The following is a 23,591-nucleotide window of genomic DNA, read 5'->3' as shown; positions in this document are numbered from 1 at the left end:
TTAACTTAAGCTTTTTGTCTCAATGAGCAAAGAATTCTGAAAATATTAACTGTTTTAGGCCTACTATAATATTATAGTATTATTTATTTCAATAATATTATTGTAGCCTATTATTTATTTATTTAGTCATATTTATCAAATAACAGTTATTGAGTTTTGTTTGTTCATGTGTAGAACATAGGCCTACACAGATTCAGTGTGCAGGTGTTACAGATGCTATTCAATCTCTCCATATTTCAGTGTCAGACAGGAAGAATTTAACAATTTGCAATGCAACAAACTTTTATTAAACATGCAATTTATAACATGTTGCAACCGTCCCCAACCCTATCAGCCATGACAGAACATCATACTCCTGCTAGACACACTGACTTTGACACATGCTAACCATGTCACTTAGAAGTCAACAAAACAACAATTCAAACTATGTAAGTTTTGATTAAATCATACAAAATTTCAGGACAGTATGACAAAAATATATCTCATGAAAAAATTTACTTTCATACCTCCAAAACAAGTTTTGTTCAATAAATACATCAGCAGATGTTGAATATGTCTACTGTCTTCTTGGTGGGGGGAGGGTCTAACTGTGGTTGTGCAGTATGTGTGTTATCACTCTAGCTTGTTTCTGATTGGAGAAAAATGACATGTTGCAACCATCCCCTGTTGCAACTGTCCCCGGTCTCCCCTACCCAATTCTACAATTGAATCGTCCTATTGGACTACTAAAATAAACAAAAAAAACCTCTCAACATCAGTCTAAAGTACAAATGTTTACAAACTTTCGCAACCTTTCACAAAAAAGTATTTAAGAACAGCGTTTGCCATTCAAAGCTGAATTCTGGAATAATCGCAGGAGTAATTTGTCTTAAAAATAAATAAAAAAGCAAGACGATGGCAGGACTGCTGCTGGTACTGCTGCTCTGTGCTGGGAGCTCAATTGCACAAGATTTATTGACACCAAGTATGGACATTATTGCTGAGCTCCAGAAGATAAAACACATGGATGAAAGGATAAAAAAATTAGAAGAAACACTGACCAAAGTATTGAGTGAGAATGAAGGTAAGGTGGATTTGTATTGAACATGTCATTGTGGAAAAACTTTACAATTTATGAACTTACAAAGAAATTACAACTTAAACATCTTTATAAATTCACTATTTTGCAATATTGTGACATTATCATATCAATGTGTATTCCATACAGCTTTGAAAACCTCTGTACAAGATTCACAATATAAGCTTGAAACTGTCCAAAAAGAGATTGAAGGCAAGTATAAGGCACATTTTGTTCCCATAGACATTTAATGTATTAAATTTAAAAATGCATTTGATTACACAGCCTACATCATTTTACATCAGCCCATTTGCTCATTTTCAGCCAAAAAGGTTGCTTTCTCTGCTGGACTTCTGGCATCTGGAACCGGACGAACTGGGCCCACTGATCAACTGAAAATTCTGGAATACAAAAAAGTCTTTAGTAATGTTGGAAGTGCCTATGACTCAAATACTGGTAAGGACTGTAAAGAGAATACCATTACAGGAATACTGTGTTCACATATGATGACATTTTCTGTGACTGCTTTGTTCATGTGCCTTACAGGTATTTTCACAGCACCAATAAAAGGAGCCTATTACTTCAGATTTTATGCTCATTCTCATGGTGGAACCACAATGGCAGTCAGTCTCTTGAAGAACGGTGAAGCCCAGTGCTCTGTGTTTGCCTGGAAACCTGTTAGCAATGGTAATGGCAGCAATGGTGTTGTTCTCACACTGGAGATCGGTGATCAGATTTATACACAACTTTGGAAGAACACCTGGGTTTATGATGATCCAGCAAGTTACACCAGTTTCAGTGGCTTTCTGATTTTCCCCTTGTGAACACCTGAATTTCTTAGAAATCCAGTGCAGGATCTGATGCAAAACACAGTTACCGGTATATGAAACTTAATTGTTCCTGTGTAAGTGAACTATATAGTAAATTAGAGCAAATAGGCACAACAAAAGGGAGATCATGGTTTATGCTTCTTAGTTACAATACGTTAATATCTGGATGTCTTCATATTTCTTTATTAAGTCTGAAGAGTAAATGAGCTAAACTCATATGATCCATCTAAGAATGAGAGTAGTACTTTCCATATCTCTAGCATATCAAATGCTGAACATTTCATTAAATAAACCAAATGTCACAGAATTATGATTCACTTGCATTCTTCCCCCCAGGTGGTCAGACACCATCAAAGAATCAGAAAGTCAATGATAAACAGTCAAAATTAGACTTTTAAAGCTCATAGTATGCAGTTTAATGGTCAAATATGAATCACACTTCACATCAAATTCATGTTATTGGTGATATGAATGAAAAAATTATAATAAAAAAAAGTTTTATTTTTTATAACTTAAAAGACCATCCTAACTACTTAAGCTAAAAATCACTGACAGCATTGTCACATGATCAAATATTTGCCAAGGTTAACACTGAAGAAAAAAAGAAAAGAAAAACCAACACATTTAATTTAATATTTTATTGAAACTTTCCTGTAGAATTATTCTGAAACAGGGTGATATAAAAAAGACAGGAAATACAAACATAGATGTTTCATGGAAGCTTGTTGGTTCTCTGTAGAGGAGCCACTCAAGTTTCTCCCTTTAAAAATACAAATTTTACCTTTGTTCACAGAAAGAAAATTCCCATAGAGACACAGGGCAAACAGGGAACAGGCCAGTTTCACTCTGAGAATGCATAATGGACATATTCTGATAGTGAAAAATAAAAACCCAGAATCATTAGGAATAACTGGAGAATGTCATAGTTTCTGTTGTTTGAAAACAAATGTTTGTCTTCATCAAGGTTAAGGGACTTCAAAAGCCTGAAAAGTTGTCATGCTTACATTAAAAATAAACTGACATCAGTGAAACTGATGTAATTGTAGTGTCAGTTATTATAAGTGTGCAGGCATCTATAGACAAATCTTTTAAAGACTGGCTTCAACCTTTCAAAAGAACTGAAAGGGCTGAATTTTGAGTGGGTGTCTGAAATCCATGGTGTTTAAAACAGCCTATGAGTCATCGCCATTAACGCTGTCACCATCTTCCCCTTCCACATGCTCACCCTCTTCCTCCTCTTCTTCCTCTTCTTCATTCTCTCCTTCCTGGCTTTTAACCTGAGAAAAAAAGAAAAGAAAAAACGTCAGTATGAAACTATAGTTGGAAACAAATCTTGGAGACCCAAACAACATTAAGGAGATTAGACATCTTTACTCAAATCATGTCCTCACTAATTCAGCACCAATTACACTTAATCTTAACATCCATAATCATAAATGCAAATAGATTAATTTTCACAAACCTCCTCCTCTTCCTCCAACAGATCTCTTTCCTCCTCAGAATCGTTTATCTCTTGCTCTTCCCTCTCTCTGTCTTTCTTGCTGGAATGCTGCAGGGAGGAAGCCTCACCCACTTCTGCCTTCACACTCTTCCCCTCTGATGTAAAAAACAACAACAAAAAACATACATATTTATACACATATATATATATATATAAGCCAGTTATTTATATATTTTGCTATAGTATGTCTGTAAGAAATATCAGTTTACATTTCCAAACATTCATTTTGCCATTAATTGTAATCCAGTGAGATTTCTGTATGTACAAGTAGTCTGACAATCAGATCTCACCATCATCGAGTCTGTCTGTGATTACATGAAGAAACAGAAAAAACTGAGAAAGATTAAATCCAGAAGAACTGTGGCAACGTCTCCAAGACGCTTGAAGAAACTTACATCCAAAGCTACAGTACTGTGAAAACTTTTAGGCACTCGTGTAAAAATGCTGTAAAGTGAGGATGCTTTCAAAAATAATATCATAAATAGGTTTTATTGATCAATTAACTTCTGTTAACTAAATCAAATCAATATTTGGTGTGACCACCCTTTGCGTTTAAAACAGATTTTGTTCTTGCACGGAACACTTGCACATAGTTTTTAAGGTATCTTTGGAGGTCAGTTTCTTCAAGCATCTTGGATACATTGCCACAGTTCTTCTGAAAAACTGGTCTCAGTTTTTTTCTGTTTCTTCATGTAATCATAGATAGACTCGATGGTGATATCAGATCTATGTGTGGAGCATATCAGATGTTGTCAGACTCCTTGTGCATACAAAAAAAAGTTTTAATCTAATGGCATTTTAAAATATATTCTTTTTGAAAAAATACTATGGATTGATTATTTTCTGGGCCCATTTGAAGGCCATGTATGATGAACCTGCTGCAGAAACTCAGGGGGAAACCGTGAACACTTTTACCGGATTTCTTGCTGTGGTCTTTCTCCATCCTGTCCAGACTCTCCAGCAGATAGTCAACCTTGTGTTTGATTTGAGAAAGCTCTCTCTTAATTGTTTGTAGGTCATCTGCTTTTACTGAAAGAAAAAGAATTCCCTGAATGCATGTACCAATTGACAAGCCAATCAAGGTCAAAAATGTAAAATGAGTAAACGCTGTAAAAAAATGTAAAAAAGTAAATAAAGTAAAAAATGCAATGTTAACATACATTTTTTTTTTTTATAATATTAAAAACAAATCAACCAAAATGTATTTAACATATTTGTCACTGGTAGATTAAATGGTAAATTTACCCATCATTTAATCATCCTTGTTTTGTTCCAAACCCGTAAGATTTTTGTTCATCTTCGGAACACAAATGAGGATTTTTTTTTTACTAAAATCTGAGCCAGCTCTGTACTCTCCATTGACAGCTACCATTTTGAAGCTTCAAAAAGTTCATAAAGAGATCGTAAAACGAATCCAAATAAATTGAGCGGTTTAGTCCAAATTATCTGAAGAGAGACAATCGCTTTATATGATGAACAGATTGAATTTAGGCTTTTATTCACGTATAAACATCGATCAGCAAACATAAACAGAAGCTTAACCGAACCTGCTTGTGGAAGCTCAAATGTTCTGCATAACACGAGAATGAACCTCACTGGTGCTCACACTAAAAGAGAACATGCTTAAGCTTTCGTGTACCACAACTGAATCTGATGTGTGAATTGATTAATGTTTTTATGTGAATAAAAGCCTAAATTAAATCTGCTCAGCGTATAAAGCGATCATGTCTCTTCAGAAAATTTGGACTAAACCACTCAATTCATATGGATTAGTTCTACGATCTCTTTATGAACTTTATGAAGCGTCAAAGTGTCAGTTGCGTAGCTTTCAATGGAGGGACATAAAGCTCTCAGATTTCATCAAAAAGATCTTCATTTGTGTTCCGAAGATGAACGAAAGTCTTACGGGTTTGGAATGACGTGGGTGAGTAATTAATGACAGAATTTTTATTTTTGGGTGAACTATCCCTTTAAACAAAGCCCTCTATAGAGTTAAAATAAAGAAAAGGGACTGACGGGCTCGAGAGGATGTCCGCTGGCTGCTCTTGGAAGCAGTTGAGAAACTGGACTTGGTGCGGCGGCTGGTTCCCCCACTCATACTGACCCGTGGACGTTTGGAAGGGATCACAGCCCGTGACAGAGGAGGTGGTGGCGGCGGGGGCACACGGGAAGGATATGAATACATTCTGTACAACACAAAGAGATTGAGGTGTTGGCAAAAAGTGCACACATTTTTATTTATACCCACTGGCAAAGAGATCTTACCTGTCAAAGTATTCTCTCTGGAAATCATAATCAACCTCAAAACCAGAACTACTGCTGGAGAGACTTTAGAAAAATAGAGATTTTAACAACAACAACAACAACAACAACAACACTGGCTTATTGGAATAAAACACTAAAATGGGTGAATATAAAAATAAGAACAAATGTATTCCTTACCTGTACATATCTCCAGCTGATCGCTTTGACGTGTTTGGCCTGTGAGGTTTGGGTTCTCCTGCCAGGTTAATATCTGATTGAAAGACAAGGCAAGGCAAGGCAATTGTTCAATTAAAAAAAACAATATGACAAGATAAAATAAGATAGCCTCAGATTGTTTTATGTCCTCACCAAGCACCTGTCCAACGATCATCCGGCCGTCCTCTCCTGCAACAGCCGCTCGTGCGGTCCTCTCGTTGACGTACTGGACAAAAGCGTAGCCCTTGTGCACAGAGCAGCCAACAATCTTGCCGTATTTGCTAAAAATAGCTTCAACGTCTGCCTTGGTAACCAGCATAGTGTTTAAGTTTCCAATGAAGACCCTTGAGTTCAGCGACCGTGGGTCTGTCTTATTTGTGACGTTGCTGGCAATCAGCTGACTAGCGGTGGGCGAACGACTAGGGCAGTGAAAGGAGACATAAGGAAGGAAATTAGTATATTTTCAAGGGGAAAGCTAGCAAAATTGAGCCTATCCTACTTTTATGACATCTAGTACAGTATTTTTATTTATTTTTTGCTACTTGCTGAGGTATGCATTTGCTAATTTGTGGATGATCTGGTTAGATTATAAACCCAAAGAGGACAATACTATTCCTCAATAATTAATACACAGAAACCACATGTGATATTAGACATTGAAAGAAACTGTTGAAGACTGTGACTCACTCCATGGTGTTACTGCAGGGCAGTCGTCCGTTTGTCAATGGGAATAGCCCAAAGTGCAGATTACTCTCAGCCAAAGCAACAATTCCAACACCCCAACCAGTGAGCGGATCTTGGCTCCTAACAGTAACACTGGGAGAACAAAAACACACTTCATTACATCTGGACAAGGCTAGTTTTGTTTTAATCAACATTTGAAATCCTTTTAAATAGATCTAGGTTCAGTGTTTAAATATACATAAGATGACCAATCAGAATTCAGTATGCAAAATATTATGGTCATTAGGCGAACATTCTATCAGTGGAATTCAAAGTAAGAATTAATTATAAAAAAAGGGGGGAAATGGGAATGGGAATGGGAGGGGGAAGGGGAATTGGAATGGAGGCACGTAAAGGAAAAAGTACGTTTAAACGGCTAAATCTAGCAAACATTTAGTTTCATCATTAAAAAAAAGTAATGCAACAGAATAGATTCCCGCGATGATAAACATCGTTAACTTTGACCTGAAATACCCAGCGCGACCAGAGAGCTGCAATTTGGGTTCTTAATCTTATCAGTTATCACCCTCTCTCCTCTCCACATATACTATAGCCGCTTGTTCTGTGGCTGCCGTCGCATCGGTGGTGGTGAGGAGAGACTCCGACATGATAATAAAGCGCTTTGGGTGTACAGCATTAACGTTACATTGTAACGCGTTACAAAGTTACATAGTGAATTCATTCATTCATTGTGGTCGCGATATCGACCATAATCGAGTTTGAATATTCCCATTTAACACTGACGAACGCGGTTTTGTTTCGGTTTTGATGCAAGGCATTATGACTCAACACACGTGGCAGAAATTCTAATTCATGAAATGTAATAGAAAATCCTCGAAGTAGACAAAGAGGACAAACAGGGCCTCGATCATTGACCGGGGGTATAACGGATATTTCTGCAAATGCACAAAAAAATATGCAAAGGTCATTGTTGATTTAAAATAAAAAAAACTATAGTTTACTCACCAAAAGTTTAAAATGTGTTAATTAAGAAGGACTAATCTTAAAGTGCCTGCAAAAAAGCAACAACTGTGAATTCGCCGCGAGCAGTCAATCTGCTACGACATAAAGCTGGCCGCACACTTTTCAAGTTTAAAGTCATATGTTTTATTTATTTTTATAAGCCCTTCTTCTCGTCTAAACTCAGTAACGCTGGCCTGCACAGTGTTCATAAAATCATAAAATATCAAGAAACGCTCTATTAAGCTGCATGTTAAGTGGTGGCGTGTTTATTTAAGCCGCAGTTGCGCGAGTAAGGGCTTGTATTTTGAAAGAATCATGACCTTTTTCGAGACGCGTTGCGCCCTTCACACATTCTCTCTCTCTCTCAGTTTTTCTCCTGACAATAGATGGCACCAAATCTCATCTCAGCACTTTTGATGAATGGTTAAGCTATTTTTTAATTTCCGAAACAGTTTTGAGATTGATCTCATTTTGTGTCTCTGGAAAATAGTGATCTATGACATTGTTTTATGTTGAATATCAACGTTTTCTTTTGGTCTCTATTTGTTAATAGGAGATTTGTGGACACAACAATTGTTTTGGATTGAAGGAGTAAGTTAAAAGTTATAGTTTTTATTTTTAAGTAAAAAGATCAAATTAGACCCTTGGGGTAGTTGGCCCCGTCCGACATATATCGTTAATTAAAATATGCCTGTACTTTAGTCATAGAATAACTTTACCTTTCAGATTACTCTTTTACTGAGATTCTGTTTTGTCTGTCATCGGTTTAAATATATATATATTTTTTAATATATATATATATATATATATATATTTATATATTTATATATTTATATATATATTTTTTGTTTATATATATATATATATATATACACATACACACACACACATATATATATATATATATATATATAAATTATATCGAAAGTAATATATACATTCTGTAAAGTTAATCCAAGAGAGGCTTTTTACCCCAGGTAGGAGGCAATCTTAACCCTCTTTTAACCCTCTTGTGCTATAACAACTAATTTAGGAAATATTTATATTTATTTCCTATAACAACACACTGGCTGATGCATCATGCTAAACTTATGCCTAAATGTGTTACAGTTACAGCTATATAATATTTTCAAAGTAAATCCACATTGTTCTTAAGGGGGGCATCTTACCCCATCCTACTCAAAATCATGGTCCTAAAAAGCAATGCAGAATAAATCTGACTGAAAATCAAACAGGCCAGAATAATTTTAATTATGTATGTAAACTGATAAGAAAAAAGTCAACTCCACTCACTTTAAGGTTGAATTCTTAGGGTTGAGGCAAGGCGGCTTCTTTGGGTATAGTTTCATTTCATTTTTACGTTTTCATAAAGAGTGTCAGTCCAAATTATATTTTCCTGAAATTTATTTGCTTAAATTTCACAATTTTCTAATGCCTTAATGCTGATGGCTCAAACAGCAACTGAAAAGGAACATTAAAATCAGAACCTAAATATGACTACTATAGCAGAGAGACAACAGCACTAGTGTAATAATATCGGTAACACTTTACAGCAAGGAAGTTAGCTACATTAGTTAACACGAACAATACTTACAACATATATTCATTTTAGTTAGTTAATGTTAATTTACTTTTTTTAATCAAAAGTTATATCTCTTAACATTACGTAAACAACGGTATTTTATTAACTAACATTAATAAATGCTTAAAAAAAAGCTTATTCTGAGTTGATGTCATGCTAATGCATTAAATGAAAAAAAAAAAGAGAACTTCTTGTAAAGCGTTACCATAATATCTACGGTTTATAAACATTTTAGATTTTATGCCAATTAATCAAATGTTATGCCTGTACATGGCATGTCCCCTATTACACAATTTTTTTATTTGTGGAAATCAATTATTTAATAGAAATCAATTATTTGTCATTTGTTTCCTAAGCACAGGATGCACAAATAGTGAAAGAGAAAACAAGTTTCTATGCTACCACACGTACAACTAATTAAATAGCAATAATTATATAAACTATGATTACATATATAGCATGACGGCCTGAAATTAGTTGCACGGAAAATAAATTCCTCCAGTATTTACAGTAAATGAAGGCACTTGAAATAATAAGGCACTTGGTCAGAAACAAAAGAACAGATTTTTCTCTTTTTTTTTACTGCACAAATCATACATGTTGTCTGAACCGAACTGAAAGAACACAACATTAGGCAGCGGTGGGATAACTCAGATGAAAACCCTAAAAAAGAAGAAAAAAAGAAGAGAAAAATACATGCCAGTGACAGGACAGACATTTTGAGCAGACAAGTGAGAATGAGAAAATGCTTTTAACTTCAGTGACAATTAGGGTTGTAATCCAAAAAAAATAACAATGTTTCATTCATTTAAAAGTATTTTGTCTTATACAATATAAATCTCTGCATCAATACCAATTAAATTTAGACACCCTTTGAAAGAGTAATGGTTGATGGTGATTTTTACATGTATTTAATATTTATTTATATATATATAATATCTTTATATATTTGTATATACATCTAGTCATTTAAGTTATTCTTCTCATACAAAAAGAGAAAAGTTGAGACTTTATTCCCCTTACAAAAGAAGAAGGAAAAAGGGGGCAAAGTAATTCAAGCTTCTTACCCCTCCCTGCGTACCCCCACAAGTGCTTTACATCCCCTGCCCTTGACCCATAATTCTTTTCAACATGCAAGTTGCAACAGGGTCACAGTCCATCCATGTTTGCTCTTAACCAGCTGAATCCAAATACTGACAAAGAACAGCCACCATTTTTATGAAAAATGGGTTGCAAGGGCTTAGTGGGTTCTTCAGGCAAACATGGAACATCCTGCTACATTTGATCCTTTCCACCTAGTTAGGCAAAGATCTCAAGGATGTATATTCAAACAAAAGACAGAGGAAGAAACAAGGATTCAACAAATCACTGGATCTGAGCACATCATCGTCTTTGCTCTCAATTTCTACGGGACAGGGCTGAGAAGACGAAAGCAGTCCATGGAGAATTACATTTGTAGCCTTTTGAAATTTCTTCGAGAACTCCAAGTCAGCTCCACCCAAGTGCAAAACCAAAAACCAAAGAGCTGGTGTCAAATCTCTGTATTCAATTTAAAAGTCCACAATAAATTTAGGGAATTGCAGGGCAAAAACAACTAAATTAGCTAAATAAACACATTTAATCCAAGTATTGCATGCCCCCTAAGCGCGCACTCGTCTTAGAGATTCAAAACTCAAAGCAGATCCCTGATTAAAGTGCACTCAGTAGCATGGGAGAGAGGAACGGAGAAAAACAGCCAGCTCTAAAACCAGATTAAGTAGCTCTGGCTCATCTTCTGTGTCTTCAGTCAGATCTAAGAGAGCATTATTGACCTCAAGAAAATTTGCCGCGCCTGGCTTCAGAAAACACACACACACACACACACACACACACACACACACAGGAGAAGAGAACAAAGACAAGACCGGTCTATCAATGCGATGAAAAAGACAAAGATTGCAGTCCAAAAATAACAAACGTCAGCTCAGTCTTGGAGACAGAGGCAGTTCAGATCACTGGAGAAAACTGAAGAGGCGAGTGAAGGATGGTGCTGTTTTTGAATAAGTAACACTCATCATCTCAGTAATCTGCAAAAGGACTGGCTTTGAGTGTCCGCACTGTCCCATCATGCACTGAACACATCGCTGTGAAAGAAAAGCTTAAAGTGGGCCTGTTTTCTAAAGCAAAGATGAGAAATGTCCTCTTCTGCGCCTCACGACTGCTGCAGCAAAACGCTGCTTCTTGGTTGTTGATAAACTAAGGCAGCAAAACAGTAGAGGCGATATTTCTCGATCATCGGCTGTGGTCTTCCATGTGATACGCTGTAAAACTGGGAATGAAATTTGTCTGTGTCCATGTTTGCATAAAATCAGAGTGGTTAATTGCGTGTGTGGTTGCAAATGTATAAAAAATATGAAGTTCAGTATCAGTTCTTCCCCTAGTAATGTCTCTGTGTGAGTGTGTGTGTCTCTGTGTGTCTGTGTGTGTGGAGCATAAAGCCAGATTTTGACAATCGTTTCCCTCTCCCTCACACTGTGTGTATGTGTATATAAAGCTGTGTGTGGGTGTGTTGCTGGCCTTTCAGTGTCTATTTGTGTACCAGTGTGTTACTAGCATGTATGTGCTTAAATATATGGCAAAGTGTGTGTGTGTGTGTGTGTGTGTGTGTGTGTGTGTAGGTGTGTGGCTCAGGAGGACATGCACTGCACATGGTCTGGTCCTCCGTCTTCTTCATCAGAGGAATCTGGGGAGCTCCAGGATTCGTCTGTGTCGCCCTCTCCTCCCTCCCCTCGCCGGGCCTTAAAGGGTGAAAAACGTTGAGAAAGCTTTCAGTGTAGAGTTTTTGAATGGCTATGAACAAATCAGATCATGGAGCATGAGGCCAAGTTCTTTTCTGTGAGGCAAACCAACCATTATGAGGTCATTCTATTAGGGCTGTGCGATTAATCGTAAATAATTTCTGATTTGGCTTCCAACGATTTTGAAAACAAGATAATCAAGGTAAAATGATTATTGTGCCTCTGCCGCATTCTGTCCAGTACACTTTCCTTTCCTTCACAGTGGTGCACTTTCTTTCCTCCCTAAGCCAAAATTTACATCCAAATCACCTGGATAAGTGAGTGTTGTAAAATGCAATCTACTGTTGCTAAACTACAGGAAGTGCTTGATATTAAACAGTGTGATTAAAAGCGCATTATGCCACGATAAAAGATACTGTTCCCTTTCTGTGTGTGCACTCCGGGAAGGTGGCGGAACGCACATAAGCAAAGTATACTATGGGCTTCAGATACATGCCTAAACAGTCAAATAGCCTACACACACTTATGTTGAAATGCCATTTTGGCGAGTATCCTCGTAAAAACAGTCGGTTATGTCTTAAATTAATGTAAACAATTGAGAAATTAAAACGCATGTGTATATCAGTAATATTGGATCCGTGCAGCTCTTAAAGTGACAGCAGCCTAATAAACCTGCAGCAGTCATTAATGTTAATCAAACAACAAAAGACAAAGATAAAATCACTCACTGCTGTTGAATGAATAATTTTTGTAGTTTTAATAAGGATTAGTCTGTAATGTATACAGCAGTGCTATTTTACATTGATTTATTCCATTTCTGTTGTAGGCTATTACTTATCTGAATACCACTGTTAGTACATCTTCCTGAAAAACCTAAAGCACAGTTTATTTAATTTGTACTTTTGTTCTTTTTATTTATTTGTCCTTTTTGTTTGTAATTAGTTTCTTTGCTCTTACTGTATTGCTGACCGTTTACTTCTCTTTTGTAACTGTTTGGAGAACCTTTTACCTACATTAGTTATTAACCTAGTATTAGTTTTTGCTGAAGTATCGATAATTGTGAAATTTCACTGATATTTAAAATTACTCGTATCATGAAATAAGACTTTGATTATATTACCACCAACAATTGTGTTAATTTTTTTTGATATTTTTGACCAATATTGACCAAAATAATTGTGATTATGATTTTTGCCATAATCGAGCAGCCCTATATTCTATTTATGGTTTCCAGGTTTGTTTGAAAAAGCACAAATTGTATGTTAAGTGTAGAAGCGAACAAAAACACTTTCATCTGAGTGATTTTGATTTCATACAGCAGCATGTTCCTTTGCACAAAGTATATGGCACTATATCTTAAGTATATTGAAACTGCATAGTCAAGCCAATAAGACTATATATTAGTAATGAAAAATATGTTAGAAGAGCAAATTCTCACCCGCTGAGGTCTTCGGTTTCTCATGTGTCTCATCAGGAACCAGAGGAGCTGTGTGTCATACTGGTCACCATGACGAACGCTGTCTTCATCACGCTCTCGCTTGTTCTTCTTCATTACCTAAACAGCCACAATAAAATGACAAACATTTATATTTTGGTGCATTAACAAAATATTTATTAGCTACACTACCATTTAAGAGAGTTTTATCTGTCTGTTATGCTCAGCAAGGCGGAATTTATTTGATAAAAAATACAGTAAAACAGTAATACTGTGAACATTATTACAATTTAAAATAACAATTTTAAAGTTAATTTTTAAGACATTAAAGACTCATAGTGTTACAAAAGATTTCTGTTTCAAACACATGCTGGTCTTTTGAACTTTCTATTCAAAGAATCCTGAAAATCTACTGAAAATTCAGCATTGCCATCACATGAATAAATTACATTCTGAAATATATTAAAATAGAAAATGGTTATTTCAATTTTAATAATATTTCATATTACTGTTTTTACTGTATTAAAAAAAATGCAGCCTTGGTAAGCATAAATGACAAAAACAATAATAAAAAAAAAGAAACCCCCTCACCCCACTACAACTTCTGTTCAGTAGTGTAATCCGACACAAATAATAGCACTACACTTCCATGTCATATGCATTATATGGAAACATATCTTCTGTGGCATAGTATGTACCTCTTTAAGTCCCTTTAGTGTTGTGGGATTCTCAGCAGTGGGCGCCCACAGCTTCACATCATGGTCCAAACCACTGGTGGCTAAACCTGGAAGATGAGGATGTGGCTCCAGACAGTTCACCTGAACATAGAAAGAAAATATTTTGGGACGGTAAAGAATACTCCTACACTTCTATCAATTTGTAAACCAGGAGTTAAAGGTTCTAGTCTAGATTAGTCAAGTGACAGGGTCTTACCACTCCTCCCCGGTCTCCCTCCATAAACTGAACCACACGAGCAGAGTTCTTATCCCACAAGTAGATGTGTCCACAGTCACTGCCACTGACAACAAACTCACTACAGGGACCATAAAAGTTAACCCCCTTCACTGGATTTTCCAATAGCAGATGGAAAGAGAAAAAAAAGGGGGAAATGGTTTCACAAAAACTGAATCTATATTGGTTATAACATGAATGCAAAATGTGATACATGCCTTATAATGCAATTAAATCAAATGAAAACATTCAGGTTTGAGACAAGTACCTGTAGCGTTGTTGCGGTGACCCTTGTATCTTCTACGGTAATCAGCCCCATCACTGTGGCTGGAGTCGAAAAGGTAAATGTCCTCGTCATTGTAACTTGCCAGCAGTTCTGAAAGACAGTTCAATCATGACACACTTTGAATGTTGCCACAACAGATCATATAACATGTAAAGTTTTTAATCAAAGCCATGAAACCATACAAGGGTCATAAGTTGAGGGTATAAGTTTACTTATTACCTGTGCCATCATGGCTGTACACTAAACAGGTGATATTTGTTTTGGACTCGCTGGCCACCAAGTGAGAGGGACAAAACTTCTTTAGCACACCATTATTATCGTGTTCATTTATCTTTCTCTGGTCATAGATCCTATCACATACAAAAACAGGAAGAGAGAGAAACAGTGATGCAGTACAAGAGTTATGTGCCATTGGAGAAACAATTGTAACAGGTATAAAGTTTGACAATTGCATCAGAAGCAGCTTGTGATATAAAACAACGTTAGATGTTAAGATATGATTTCAAAACTTATAATACTCATAAAACTACAGACATACACAGAAGCATGACTTTGGTGCAAAGGAGACATGTCAATGAAGATGTTTGTCTCACCTGACATACTGGTCTCTACCACCCACAGCAAATTGGTGCGTGTTGGCTGGGTTCACGAAAATGGTATACAGCCCAACCTTCTTTTCGCCCTCCTTCACCACCACCAGTTTGCTGAGCGAATAAAAATTTTTTTTTTTTTTTAATTCTTCACATAGAACAAGAGTGTATCATATGAAATCACACCCATTCTATGGACTAAAACAATGCAGACTTAAAGGTGGTATCAGTGATTTCAGGCCCAAAAATATATATTTTTTTTTTCCTAACGATCCGCTAGCTGCCCGCCCCATAAGCATGCCGTCAAAAAAACGCATCTCTGTAGGCAGCCTAGGCTCTGAGATCTGCACACAAAAACAAATGGTTTCACCAAACACTCAAAACAAAAACAAATAGTGTTCCAACCAATCACCGACAGGGGGAGGGTGTTGTAAGGTTTTGAGCCAGCTTCTTCTTCAGCTCTGACTTCGCGTGCAGCCGTGCACAAGCACAAAACCTCACAACACCCTCCCCCTGTCGGTGATTGGTTGGAACACTATTTGTTTTTGTTTTGAGTGTTTGGTGAAAACATTTGTTTTTGTGTGCAGATCTCAGAGCCTAGGCTGCCTACAGAGACGTGTTTTTTTGACGGCATGCTTATGGGGCGGGCAGCTAGCGGATCGTTAGGAATTTTTTTTAAAATATTTTTGGGCCTGAAATCACTGATACCACCTTTAATACTCCAAACCCACCTAAATGAGTTAAATAACATTGTTATAAGTTTGAGTGTAAAGAGATAGTTTTTCCATGATGCCAGTAAAGAGGTTGTTAAAAGATTATGGTTTCTCTAATGTGACCAAATATTTTATTTTCTTCAGGATAGCAGATTTTTTTTAATTGTTAGCCTTTTTGCCATTTTTATTTTTGTAGCATAGAAAAGAAAATGAGAGAAGAAAATAGGAACTGGATCAGGAAACATAGCAAGTCGGAATATCAAACACATTAAAATTTGAGCTGCTGGGGGGAAAAAATATGTCTGAAAAAATATGACAATCGGAAGCAATTCTAGGATTGCTAACCCAGATATGTGATGTTTTATAGTAAATGTGAAGAGAGATCACATAATCAGATTTTACAGGTAAGTACAACCAATTTATCTCCAATAAAGTGGGTATATTACTTGCTATTAGAATGCTGAAGTGTATACAATATAAATCAAAGTTTGGGGTCGTTGTTTTTTTTTTTTTTATGTTATTGAAAAAATTCTCAACAAGGTGGCTTATATTTGATCTTTTAATATATTGTAGCTTTTCAGCATCATTACACCAGTATTCAGAGTCATATGATCCTCCAGAAATCATTCTAATATGCTGATTTGGTCCTCAAGAAACATTTCTTATTATTATCAATGTTGAAAATGTTTGCGCTTCTTAATATTTTTGTGGAAACTGATAAATATTTTCAATATTCTTTGATAAATAGAATGAAAAGCATTTGTATTTAAAACTGAACATATTCTGTAACATTATAAATGTCTTTATTCCCATTTCCATTGCTTAAAAGTATTAATTAAAAAAAATACTGATGCCAAACAATTGAATTGTAGAGTATACCATGATGTTACTAAATGAGTTAGTTTTATAGCATTACTTCAATACTGTTCACTTTTGTCCCTCTGCTGAAGAGCTGATTTTCTTTTCCTCTGCCAATCTTAGGGCAGCTGTCTGTGACATTTGTGACATGACTTTGCACTCACTTGGCAGGTCTGTCTAAACGCAGGTCAATGCCGAACACGACAGCGTCTTCACCAGCGGAGAGGAAAGAGCAGGGAGAGTCTGGCTCCAGTGCAAGCTGAGAAAATAAAATCTTATTTTTCACAAGCATTCACATATGACTCACTCCTTGAGTGAAATCCTGTTTATGTTGCCCTAAACCAAGGGTCGGCAAGTAAGTTTGGCATCGGGCCAAAACGTTTTCACAACATAGTCAAAGGATAATTTAAGAAATGATTTGATGAAAAATGCAACTAGAATTGCCTGTGACAGACTGTTACAATGTCTTTTGTAACTGGTAGTGAGCTGTTACTCTGTGTTAAATCCTGAAGTAGGACAGCCATTAACAAAAAGTGTGGCGGTGTCTGGGTTTTACACTGGATAAATTAATAAAGCAGTAGTGAAACGTAAACTGGCAAGTATCTTCATTCACCAACTTGCAACACAGACTGCCTTGCTAAAACACACATATGTAGGAGATGCGGAATGGATAAAAATAACTCAAAAAATAAAAGAGGACTTGAATAAGCTCATTAATGGCATGTTTGAGTCATGCTCTCAACGAACTGTTTTATTTCCTCTTTCCATATTGTGAATAATAAATTTGTATCATTTTAATTTGCTTGTTACACAATGGAGCCTAACTTATTGTAATAATTATTTGACGAAGCCTACTTTTACACTCAGAATTATTCTTTGGCATCCTCACGTACTAAACTGCATTTTTATTTTATTTTTTTTGTGCTGGAGGTACGCTATTACGTCGTGTGCAGAGTGATGTTAACATTTAAGTTAGCTGTTTAGAGAGAATATGGCACTATCAAAGAGTCTAAAGACGAAAGTTGACAGCAAAAATAGGGCATACAAAGAAGAACGGAAAGACAACTAAGCCTTCATCATCCTACCTAGTTTTGTGAATGCAAAGCTGGTGTGTCTTATCTGCAACGAAGCGATCCACAGACTCAGAACTTTCAAATTAAAAGCTCTCAATTCATCTCAAAATAAAACATTGCTACAAAAACGTTCTCGTACTTTTATTTTGAAGGCAAAATCACTAAAGACGAAGTGATTATGATTAACTGTTGCTGTCATGACAGATCTATTTCAGAACCAGCCGCAATCAAAATAATCTGGCTGTGGGCGTGGGCCAGATATTGCTGCTGGCGGGCCAGTTTTGGCCTGTGTTGCCGACCCCTGCCCTAAACCAATAGACCTCAGTTCTGATACACAGAAATATGTTCTTTGTTTTCGCACCACAGCATGTTCGAATGCTTGATTCTGTTTGGTTGACGGATGTTCCCAACTGTTGATAAATGAACGTGTGATTGTAAAGCTCCAACAGGTTTGGTTTGAGGTAACCACTGAAATAACACGAGTCCAGAACAATTAATTCACCCATCAGAATAACAGCCACAACTTGAAACACCTTAATCATTCATTTCAGTCCGTCATCTATTATTCATATCAAATATACAATTAAAAAACGTTTATGGATGATCATACCTTATGAGCTGCACCTTTGTGCTGGGCCACTCTTTTGGTGTTCTTGCAACGCTGTGTGGCAGAAAGCTCAGCCACTCTGATCTGTCCATCTCTGGCACACATGGCCAATGTGGAGTCACCGCTGTGAGGGAGGAACTTTGCCTGGGGACAGAATAATGAATAATAATGAGTGAAGAGGCACTGATTTAAATTTCTACATTTTAAAATCTTCCTCTGGACATCTGAAACTAAGATGTTCAGAAGAACTTAAAACACATTTAGAGGGTCAACACAAAAAGAGGTTTCTGTCCAACATACCCAACACAAATTTAAGAAATCACAAATAAGTTGAACAAAATGTACGGTCAAGTTAGCCTACAGGACTGTGGCTAAACTATTGATGTGGCTTTTATCTAGTTTTTAATACTGTGAAGATATACTATAGCCTACACTTCTAAAAAACACTACCGTTAAAAAGTTTGGGGTCAGATTTTTTTAATTGCATTAAAACTGATCAATTTTCTTTTATGATTTAATTTTTTTAATATATATATATTTTTTATCATTGTTTCCACAAAAATATTAAGCATGCACACCGGTTTTTCAACTGTGATCATAATAAGAAACGTTTCTTGAGCACCATTACAGTATATTAGAATGATTTCTGTGGATCATGTGACACTGAATAATGGAGTAATGGCTCTTAAATTCAGCTGTGGATCACAGGAATAAATTGCATTTATAAGCAAGGCTTGTTTCTTTGAGTCTTATTTTGACACTTGCTCAGGCTAATGTATGCGTAGTGTTTTATCAATACACTACCGTTCAAAAGTCTTTGTGCTCAATTAAGCTACATTTATATATATATGTATATATGTATATATGTATATATATATATATATATATATATATATATATATATATATATATGCATACATTAGCCTGAGCAAGTGTCCAAAGAAACAAGCCTTGCTTGTGTTTCAAAAGCCCTAAATGTCGCCTTCAGTAACATCAAGAAAAGGTTTTCTTTGTGCCTTGTGCCTCTCCAAGTTTTCCCATCAATGTGCCACTGTTTAAATTGGAATGCAAAGATTTTAGAGCTTCAGACATCTGCAGTCAGCTAATCTGATCTTCCTCACCTGAAAGACATTGCTCTTATGTCCGCTGTCAAACTCCAGCTCCGCCTTTCTGCGAGCCCAGTCCCAGATCACCACGCGGAGGTCATCGCTGCCGGATGCCAAACGGGTGCCAGAGGGGTTAAAGTGGAGGGTGTTCACGCAGCCTGTGTGTCTCTCCAGACGGCCCTGCAGTTCCAGCCTCTGCAACAGACCCCGCGCCCCACACACCCTCCTCGCAAACTGGTGCGAATCACGGCCGATCTCTCTGGCACGCAGAGAGGGGACCGCGCACCACGAAGGACGACACAGGTCACGCAGATCTGCTCCCAGCCACGCTTCCATGGCTTGCTCGTCTTCTTCCTCCACGTCATCCTCCTCCTCATCTTCTTCATCATCATCATCATCATCGTCTGAACTGGAAGAGTGATGTGTGGCACCACCGCTGGGTCGATTCCTCTTCCTGGCGGATCTCTTACTTTCATCTTTTCCCCTCCCTCCTCCCTCAGTCTCTCTCTCTCCTTCTTCAGTGAGAGAGTACAGCCCACTGCCATCCATGCTGTCAGTGTCCTCCTCTTCTCCCAGTTCCTGCTTCTGCTCAGAGTCTGCCATGGGCCTGTCCTGACCACCCTCACTTCCCTCTGGAGCTGAACTCAAATTTGCTGTCAAGAGAAAACTTGAAAAATTGGTGGAGCATTGCTTACATATATCACAGTCAAAGTGATGTTAGGGGTCAGGAAGACTTTCCTTATAAAGAAATAAATACTTTTCTTCAATGAGGATGCATTAAATTAAACAAAAGTGACAGTAAAGACATTTATAATGTTATTAAATGTTTCTATTTCAAAGAAATGTTGTTCTTTTAAACTGTATATTCATTGTGAAAACAATTATCACTGTTTCCACAAAAATATTAAGTAGCACAAATCATGAACACCAAATCAGCATATTAGACTGATTTCTGAAAGGATCATGTGACACTGAAGACTGGAGTAATGGCTGCTGAAAATTCAGCTTTGTCGTCACAGGAATAAATTACATTTTAAAATAGAAAACAGTTATTTCAATTGTAATAATATTATTTAACAATATTACTGTTTTCACTGTATTTTTGATCAAATAAATGAGCATTGTACTTACTGACCCCAAAACTAATGAACAGAAATGTGTATTACAAAGTTTGGACTCTATTTGTTTTCATACCTGACTCAGGACTGGTTTGGGTCTCTGGCGCTGCAGATGTATCTGCTTCCCCTCTTCCTTCTCCAGGTTCTGGATCATCAGAACCACCTGGTAAATTAAGCCCCAGGCAAAAAGAATTAGCTGTATTTGCCATCATTTGAATAATGAGAGATTAAGGAGTATTTCACCCAATACTTTTTTCACTCTCTTGCCGTATTGACCCCATTTGATTTTATTTCTTCCATGAAACACACAATGAGATGTTATGAATATTGTCAGTGCTACTATTGACCATAAAACAGAAGTGAATGCTGACAGTAAAGCACCATAAAAGTCATAAAAATACAGCAGCAAAATACAGCTACAACAGAGGGGAAGATTATCAGTTAATAATGACTGAAATGTTGGTCTATTCCTCACACAAAGTTATTATATGACTTCAGAAGACAGACTATTTTTTACAATATTATATGGCAGTATAAAACACTGTTTACTCTCCTCATACGGAGAATGGGGCATTCTGTCTAAGATCTTCTTTTATATTTCACTCAGAAAGAAAACAGTACGGGTTTGTAACTCCGCATGGACATAATTTTCAGTTTTGGGAGAACTATTCCTTTATTAAGACGGTAAACTGAAAGCTAAAACAAGTTGTTTACTCACCATTTGGGACACTGGATTTGCCGTCTGTATCGCTCATTCTGTCTGACTGTCTCTTCTAACAGAAGAGACCCTGAAGAAATAAAAGAAAAAGAGCTTACTTCAATTACACTGGATTATGTTAAGACAATATATTTCACTTACAAATTGATTGAAACGCTTGAGAGATCAGTTAACGTTGGTATATCCTATAGTCAATGATTACTAGCGTCCTAATCAAAATGCATGTCTTCAAACCGATGAACATAAAAATACATCATTGCCATTTTGACACATTTAAAAGGTGATGAGCTCTCAGATTGACCCAGCCAGTGAGCTGACAGGATCCCTGACATCAGCTAAAGGTGTCAAAATAAGCCTGCTTGCATGGTAAACACCTGCCTCTAATCGCAATACCCATACCATTACCTTGTACAGTAACAACTGAGTCCAACTGCAAACGACACTAACATAGCAGCTTGGTAACTTACTGTTTGTGCATTAGTGGCAATGCCACATTAACAACTTGACAGTGCGCAGTAAACTGGCTGCGACTAGCAAGTGTGCTAACTAATCTTAGCAATTGCTTTTGTGGCATTACCCTGTTCAAAAATAGAAAAGCTGCTAGGTACTTTTGCAAGCTCGCACGGCTCTTGGCAGTCAAATTGTAGCTCTTCAGTTTTGAACAAAGAGAGATATATTATCAAGATTACAAAAACGTACCGACGAGTAAATATTGTGTAATGTGTCGTGCAGGAGAAACACGAGTTCAACGCGTCAGTAATGGCTCTGTTATGAGTGCTGGCTGAAGCTGACAACATGTAAACATTGGTCGTAGCGAGAAAATGGAGAGCTAACTACCGAGCAGTGTTACCTCTACTGTAGGCCCAAAGTCTCCGCACTTGTTAATCCTCTGCGCAGATTTCCTTCCTTCACCTTCGAGTCACGCGCAAACAAAAGCTCGACACATTAGGGAGATGTGCCCTGGACACACTCATGCACGGGCGATCCAAAAACCACCGCAGTTTAAGGTCACGTTTTTGGTCGTGCCCGCAGTGTTTATGTTTTGACTGATCTCCTTCGTTAGCACTTCTGTGTTTTTTTTTCTTTCTTTCTTTTTTTTTCTTCTCTTTCCTTTTTTTCTCTTTCTTTTTCCGGCAAGACGATCGTTCTCCGGAAGTTGGTCTGGATCCACAAACAAAGCGGCGCTTAATATTACATTACACACTGATATATGTGATATATGTTTTTTTTGTTTTTTTGTTGTTGCTCTGAATATTGATTATGACTGCGCCATTTGGTATATTTATAATGATAATAATGATAACAAAACGCAACATTTTATTGTTATTATTAGTAATAGTAGTAGTATTATACCAATTGCATATTCATCATAAGTAAAAAAAAAAAAAGTAAAAAAAACAACAGCCTATTTATACAGTTAAAAGTATGGACCAATATGCATATCTAAAAATATTTGGATTAATTAATGAAAATAATCAAGAATGCAAATAACAATAACAACGAGCATTTCATCATAATTTGAAAATATTATAAAAAGTATTATTATTATTATTATTATTATTATGCAGATTCATCATCAGTAATAAAAACAAAACAAAAAACAACAGTCTGTTTATACAGGTACAAATATGGCCCAATATGTGACTATATTTAATCATTATAATATTTTGATTAATTAATGATAATAATAAAACATGCAAATAATAATACATTAAATTAATAATTATTTCAATTTAATCCAAATAAAAATTATATGTATTATATGTATTATTATTATTATTATTATTATTATTATTATTATTATTATTATTATTATTATTAACGACTTTCCGGGTTTCTCTGAAGCGGAGAGACTAAATTAAATATATATATTTTTTTGTGTTCCCATTTTGCTCAAATAGCAAAAGAAAAACTCCACATGTTTTCACAACTTTCAAAAACAGTAAAAAGAAAGAAAGAAAGAAAGAAAGAAAGAAAGAAAGAAAGAAAGAAAGAAAGAAAGAAAGAAAGAAAGAAAGAAAGAAAGAAAAAGAAAACAAAATTAGAGAGAGAGGAAGTCAGAAGAGAGAAAGATTTGTAATTTGATGCAAATGTAATGTAATAGCCTACTAAGCATCGTGTAATAAATGTACATGAAAAAAAAGATAATATAAAAAACTTTGCAGGATTATTTTATTTTTATTTATCTACACCTTCTTATATATATATATATATATATATATATATATATATATATATATATA

At 36.2% G+C, this 23,591-nt stretch overlaps 3 protein-coding genes across 3 annotated transcripts; 1 reads left to right on the top strand and 2 right to left on the bottom strand.

Annotated features, from left to right (window-relative positions):
• The first annotated feature begins 801 nt into the window (after window positions 1–801).
• On the top strand, window positions 802–2,194 carry LOC309501527 (complement C1q-like protein 4). Its single transcript, XM_082173705.1, has 4 exons — window positions 802–1,063; window positions 1,208–1,270; window positions 1,382–1,513; window positions 1,604–2,194. Exons 1-4 carry the CDS (start codon window positions 895–897, stop codon window positions 1,879–1,881), a joined length of 642 nt encoding a protein of 213 aa, XP_082029831.1. The 5' UTR covers window positions 802–894; the 3' UTR covers window positions 1,882–2,194.
• Window positions 2,195–2,510: 316 nt separating this feature from the next.
• Window positions 2,511–7,688, bottom strand: LOC309501504 (heterogeneous nuclear ribonucleoprotein C-like). Its single transcript, XM_082173667.1, has 9 exons — window positions 7,538–7,688; window positions 6,536–6,664; window positions 6,002–6,267; window positions 5,831–5,903; window positions 5,654–5,716; window positions 5,405–5,574; window positions 4,304–4,417; window positions 3,350–3,483; window positions 2,511–3,164 (listed from the first exon to the last, which is right to left on the bottom strand). Exons 2-9 carry the CDS (start codon window positions 6,538–6,540, stop codon window positions 3,060–3,062), a joined length of 930 nt encoding a protein of 309 aa, XP_082029793.1. The 5' UTR covers window positions 6,541–6,664; window positions 7,538–7,688; the 3' UTR covers window positions 2,511–3,059.
• Window positions 7,689–9,674: 1,986 nt separating this feature from the next.
• On the bottom strand, window positions 9,675–22,471 carry dcaf8 (DDB1 and CUL4 associated factor 8). Its single transcript, XM_082174417.1, has 13 exons — window positions 22,199–22,471; window positions 21,349–21,418; window positions 20,707–20,793; window positions 19,528–20,165; window positions 18,410–18,550; window positions 16,891–16,985; window positions 15,159–15,269; window positions 14,785–14,915; window positions 14,548–14,655; window positions 14,262–14,392; window positions 14,027–14,146; window positions 13,332–13,448; window positions 9,675–11,893 (listed from the first exon to the last, which is right to left on the bottom strand). The coding sequence occupies exons 2-13, from the start codon at window positions 21,383–21,385 to the stop codon at window positions 11,783–11,785; spliced, it is 1,827 nt and encodes a 608-aa protein (XP_082030543.1). The 5' UTR covers window positions 21,386–21,418; window positions 22,199–22,471; the 3' UTR covers window positions 9,675–11,782.
• Window positions 22,472–23,591: the final 1,120 nt, after the last annotated feature.

This window comes from Leuciscus leuciscus, assembly GCF_965113295.1.
Source record: "Leuciscus leuciscus genome assembly, chromosome: 6".
In the NCBI taxonomy this organism is placed as follows: Eukaryota; Metazoa; Chordata; class Actinopteri; order Cypriniformes; family Leuciscidae; genus Leuciscus; species Leuciscus leuciscus.
The sequence above is the reverse complement of the archived record's forward strand: the minus strand, read 5'-3'. Positions and strand labels throughout refer to the sequence as shown.

Coding starts and splice junctions, on each gene's coding strand:
- LOC309501527 (XM_082173705.1), top strand. CDS start 895: ATGGCAGGACTGCTGCTGGTACTGCTGCTCTGTGCTGGGAGCTCAATT. Junction 1,064..1,207: donor AGTATTGAGTGAGAATGAAG/GTAAGGTGGATT, acceptor TATTCCATACAG/CTTTGAAAACCTCTGTACAA. Junction 1,514..1,603: donor TGCCTATGACTCAAATACTG/GTAAGGACTGTA, acceptor TGTGCCTTACAG/GTATTTTCACAGCACCAATA.
- LOC309501504 (XM_082173667.1), bottom strand. Junction 5,717..5,830: donor TCAGCTGGAGATATGTACAG/GTAAGGAATACA, acceptor ATTTTTCTAAAG/TCTCTCCAGCAGTAGTTCTG. Junction 4,418..5,404: donor GCGGACATCCTCTCGAGCCC/GTCAGTCCCTTT, acceptor TTTTTCTTTCAG/TAAAAGCAGATGACCTACAA.
- dcaf8 (XM_082174417.1), bottom strand. CDS start 21,385: ATGAGCGATACAGACGGCAAATCCAGTGTCCCAAATG. Junction 20,166..20,706: donor CCAAACCAGTCCTGAGTCAG/GTATGAAAACAA, acceptor TTCTCTTGACAG/CAAATTTGAGTTCAGCTCCA. Junction 16,986..18,409: donor ACAAAGGTGCAGCTCATAAG/GTATGATCATCC, acceptor TTATTTTCTCAG/CTTGCACTGGAGCCAGACTC.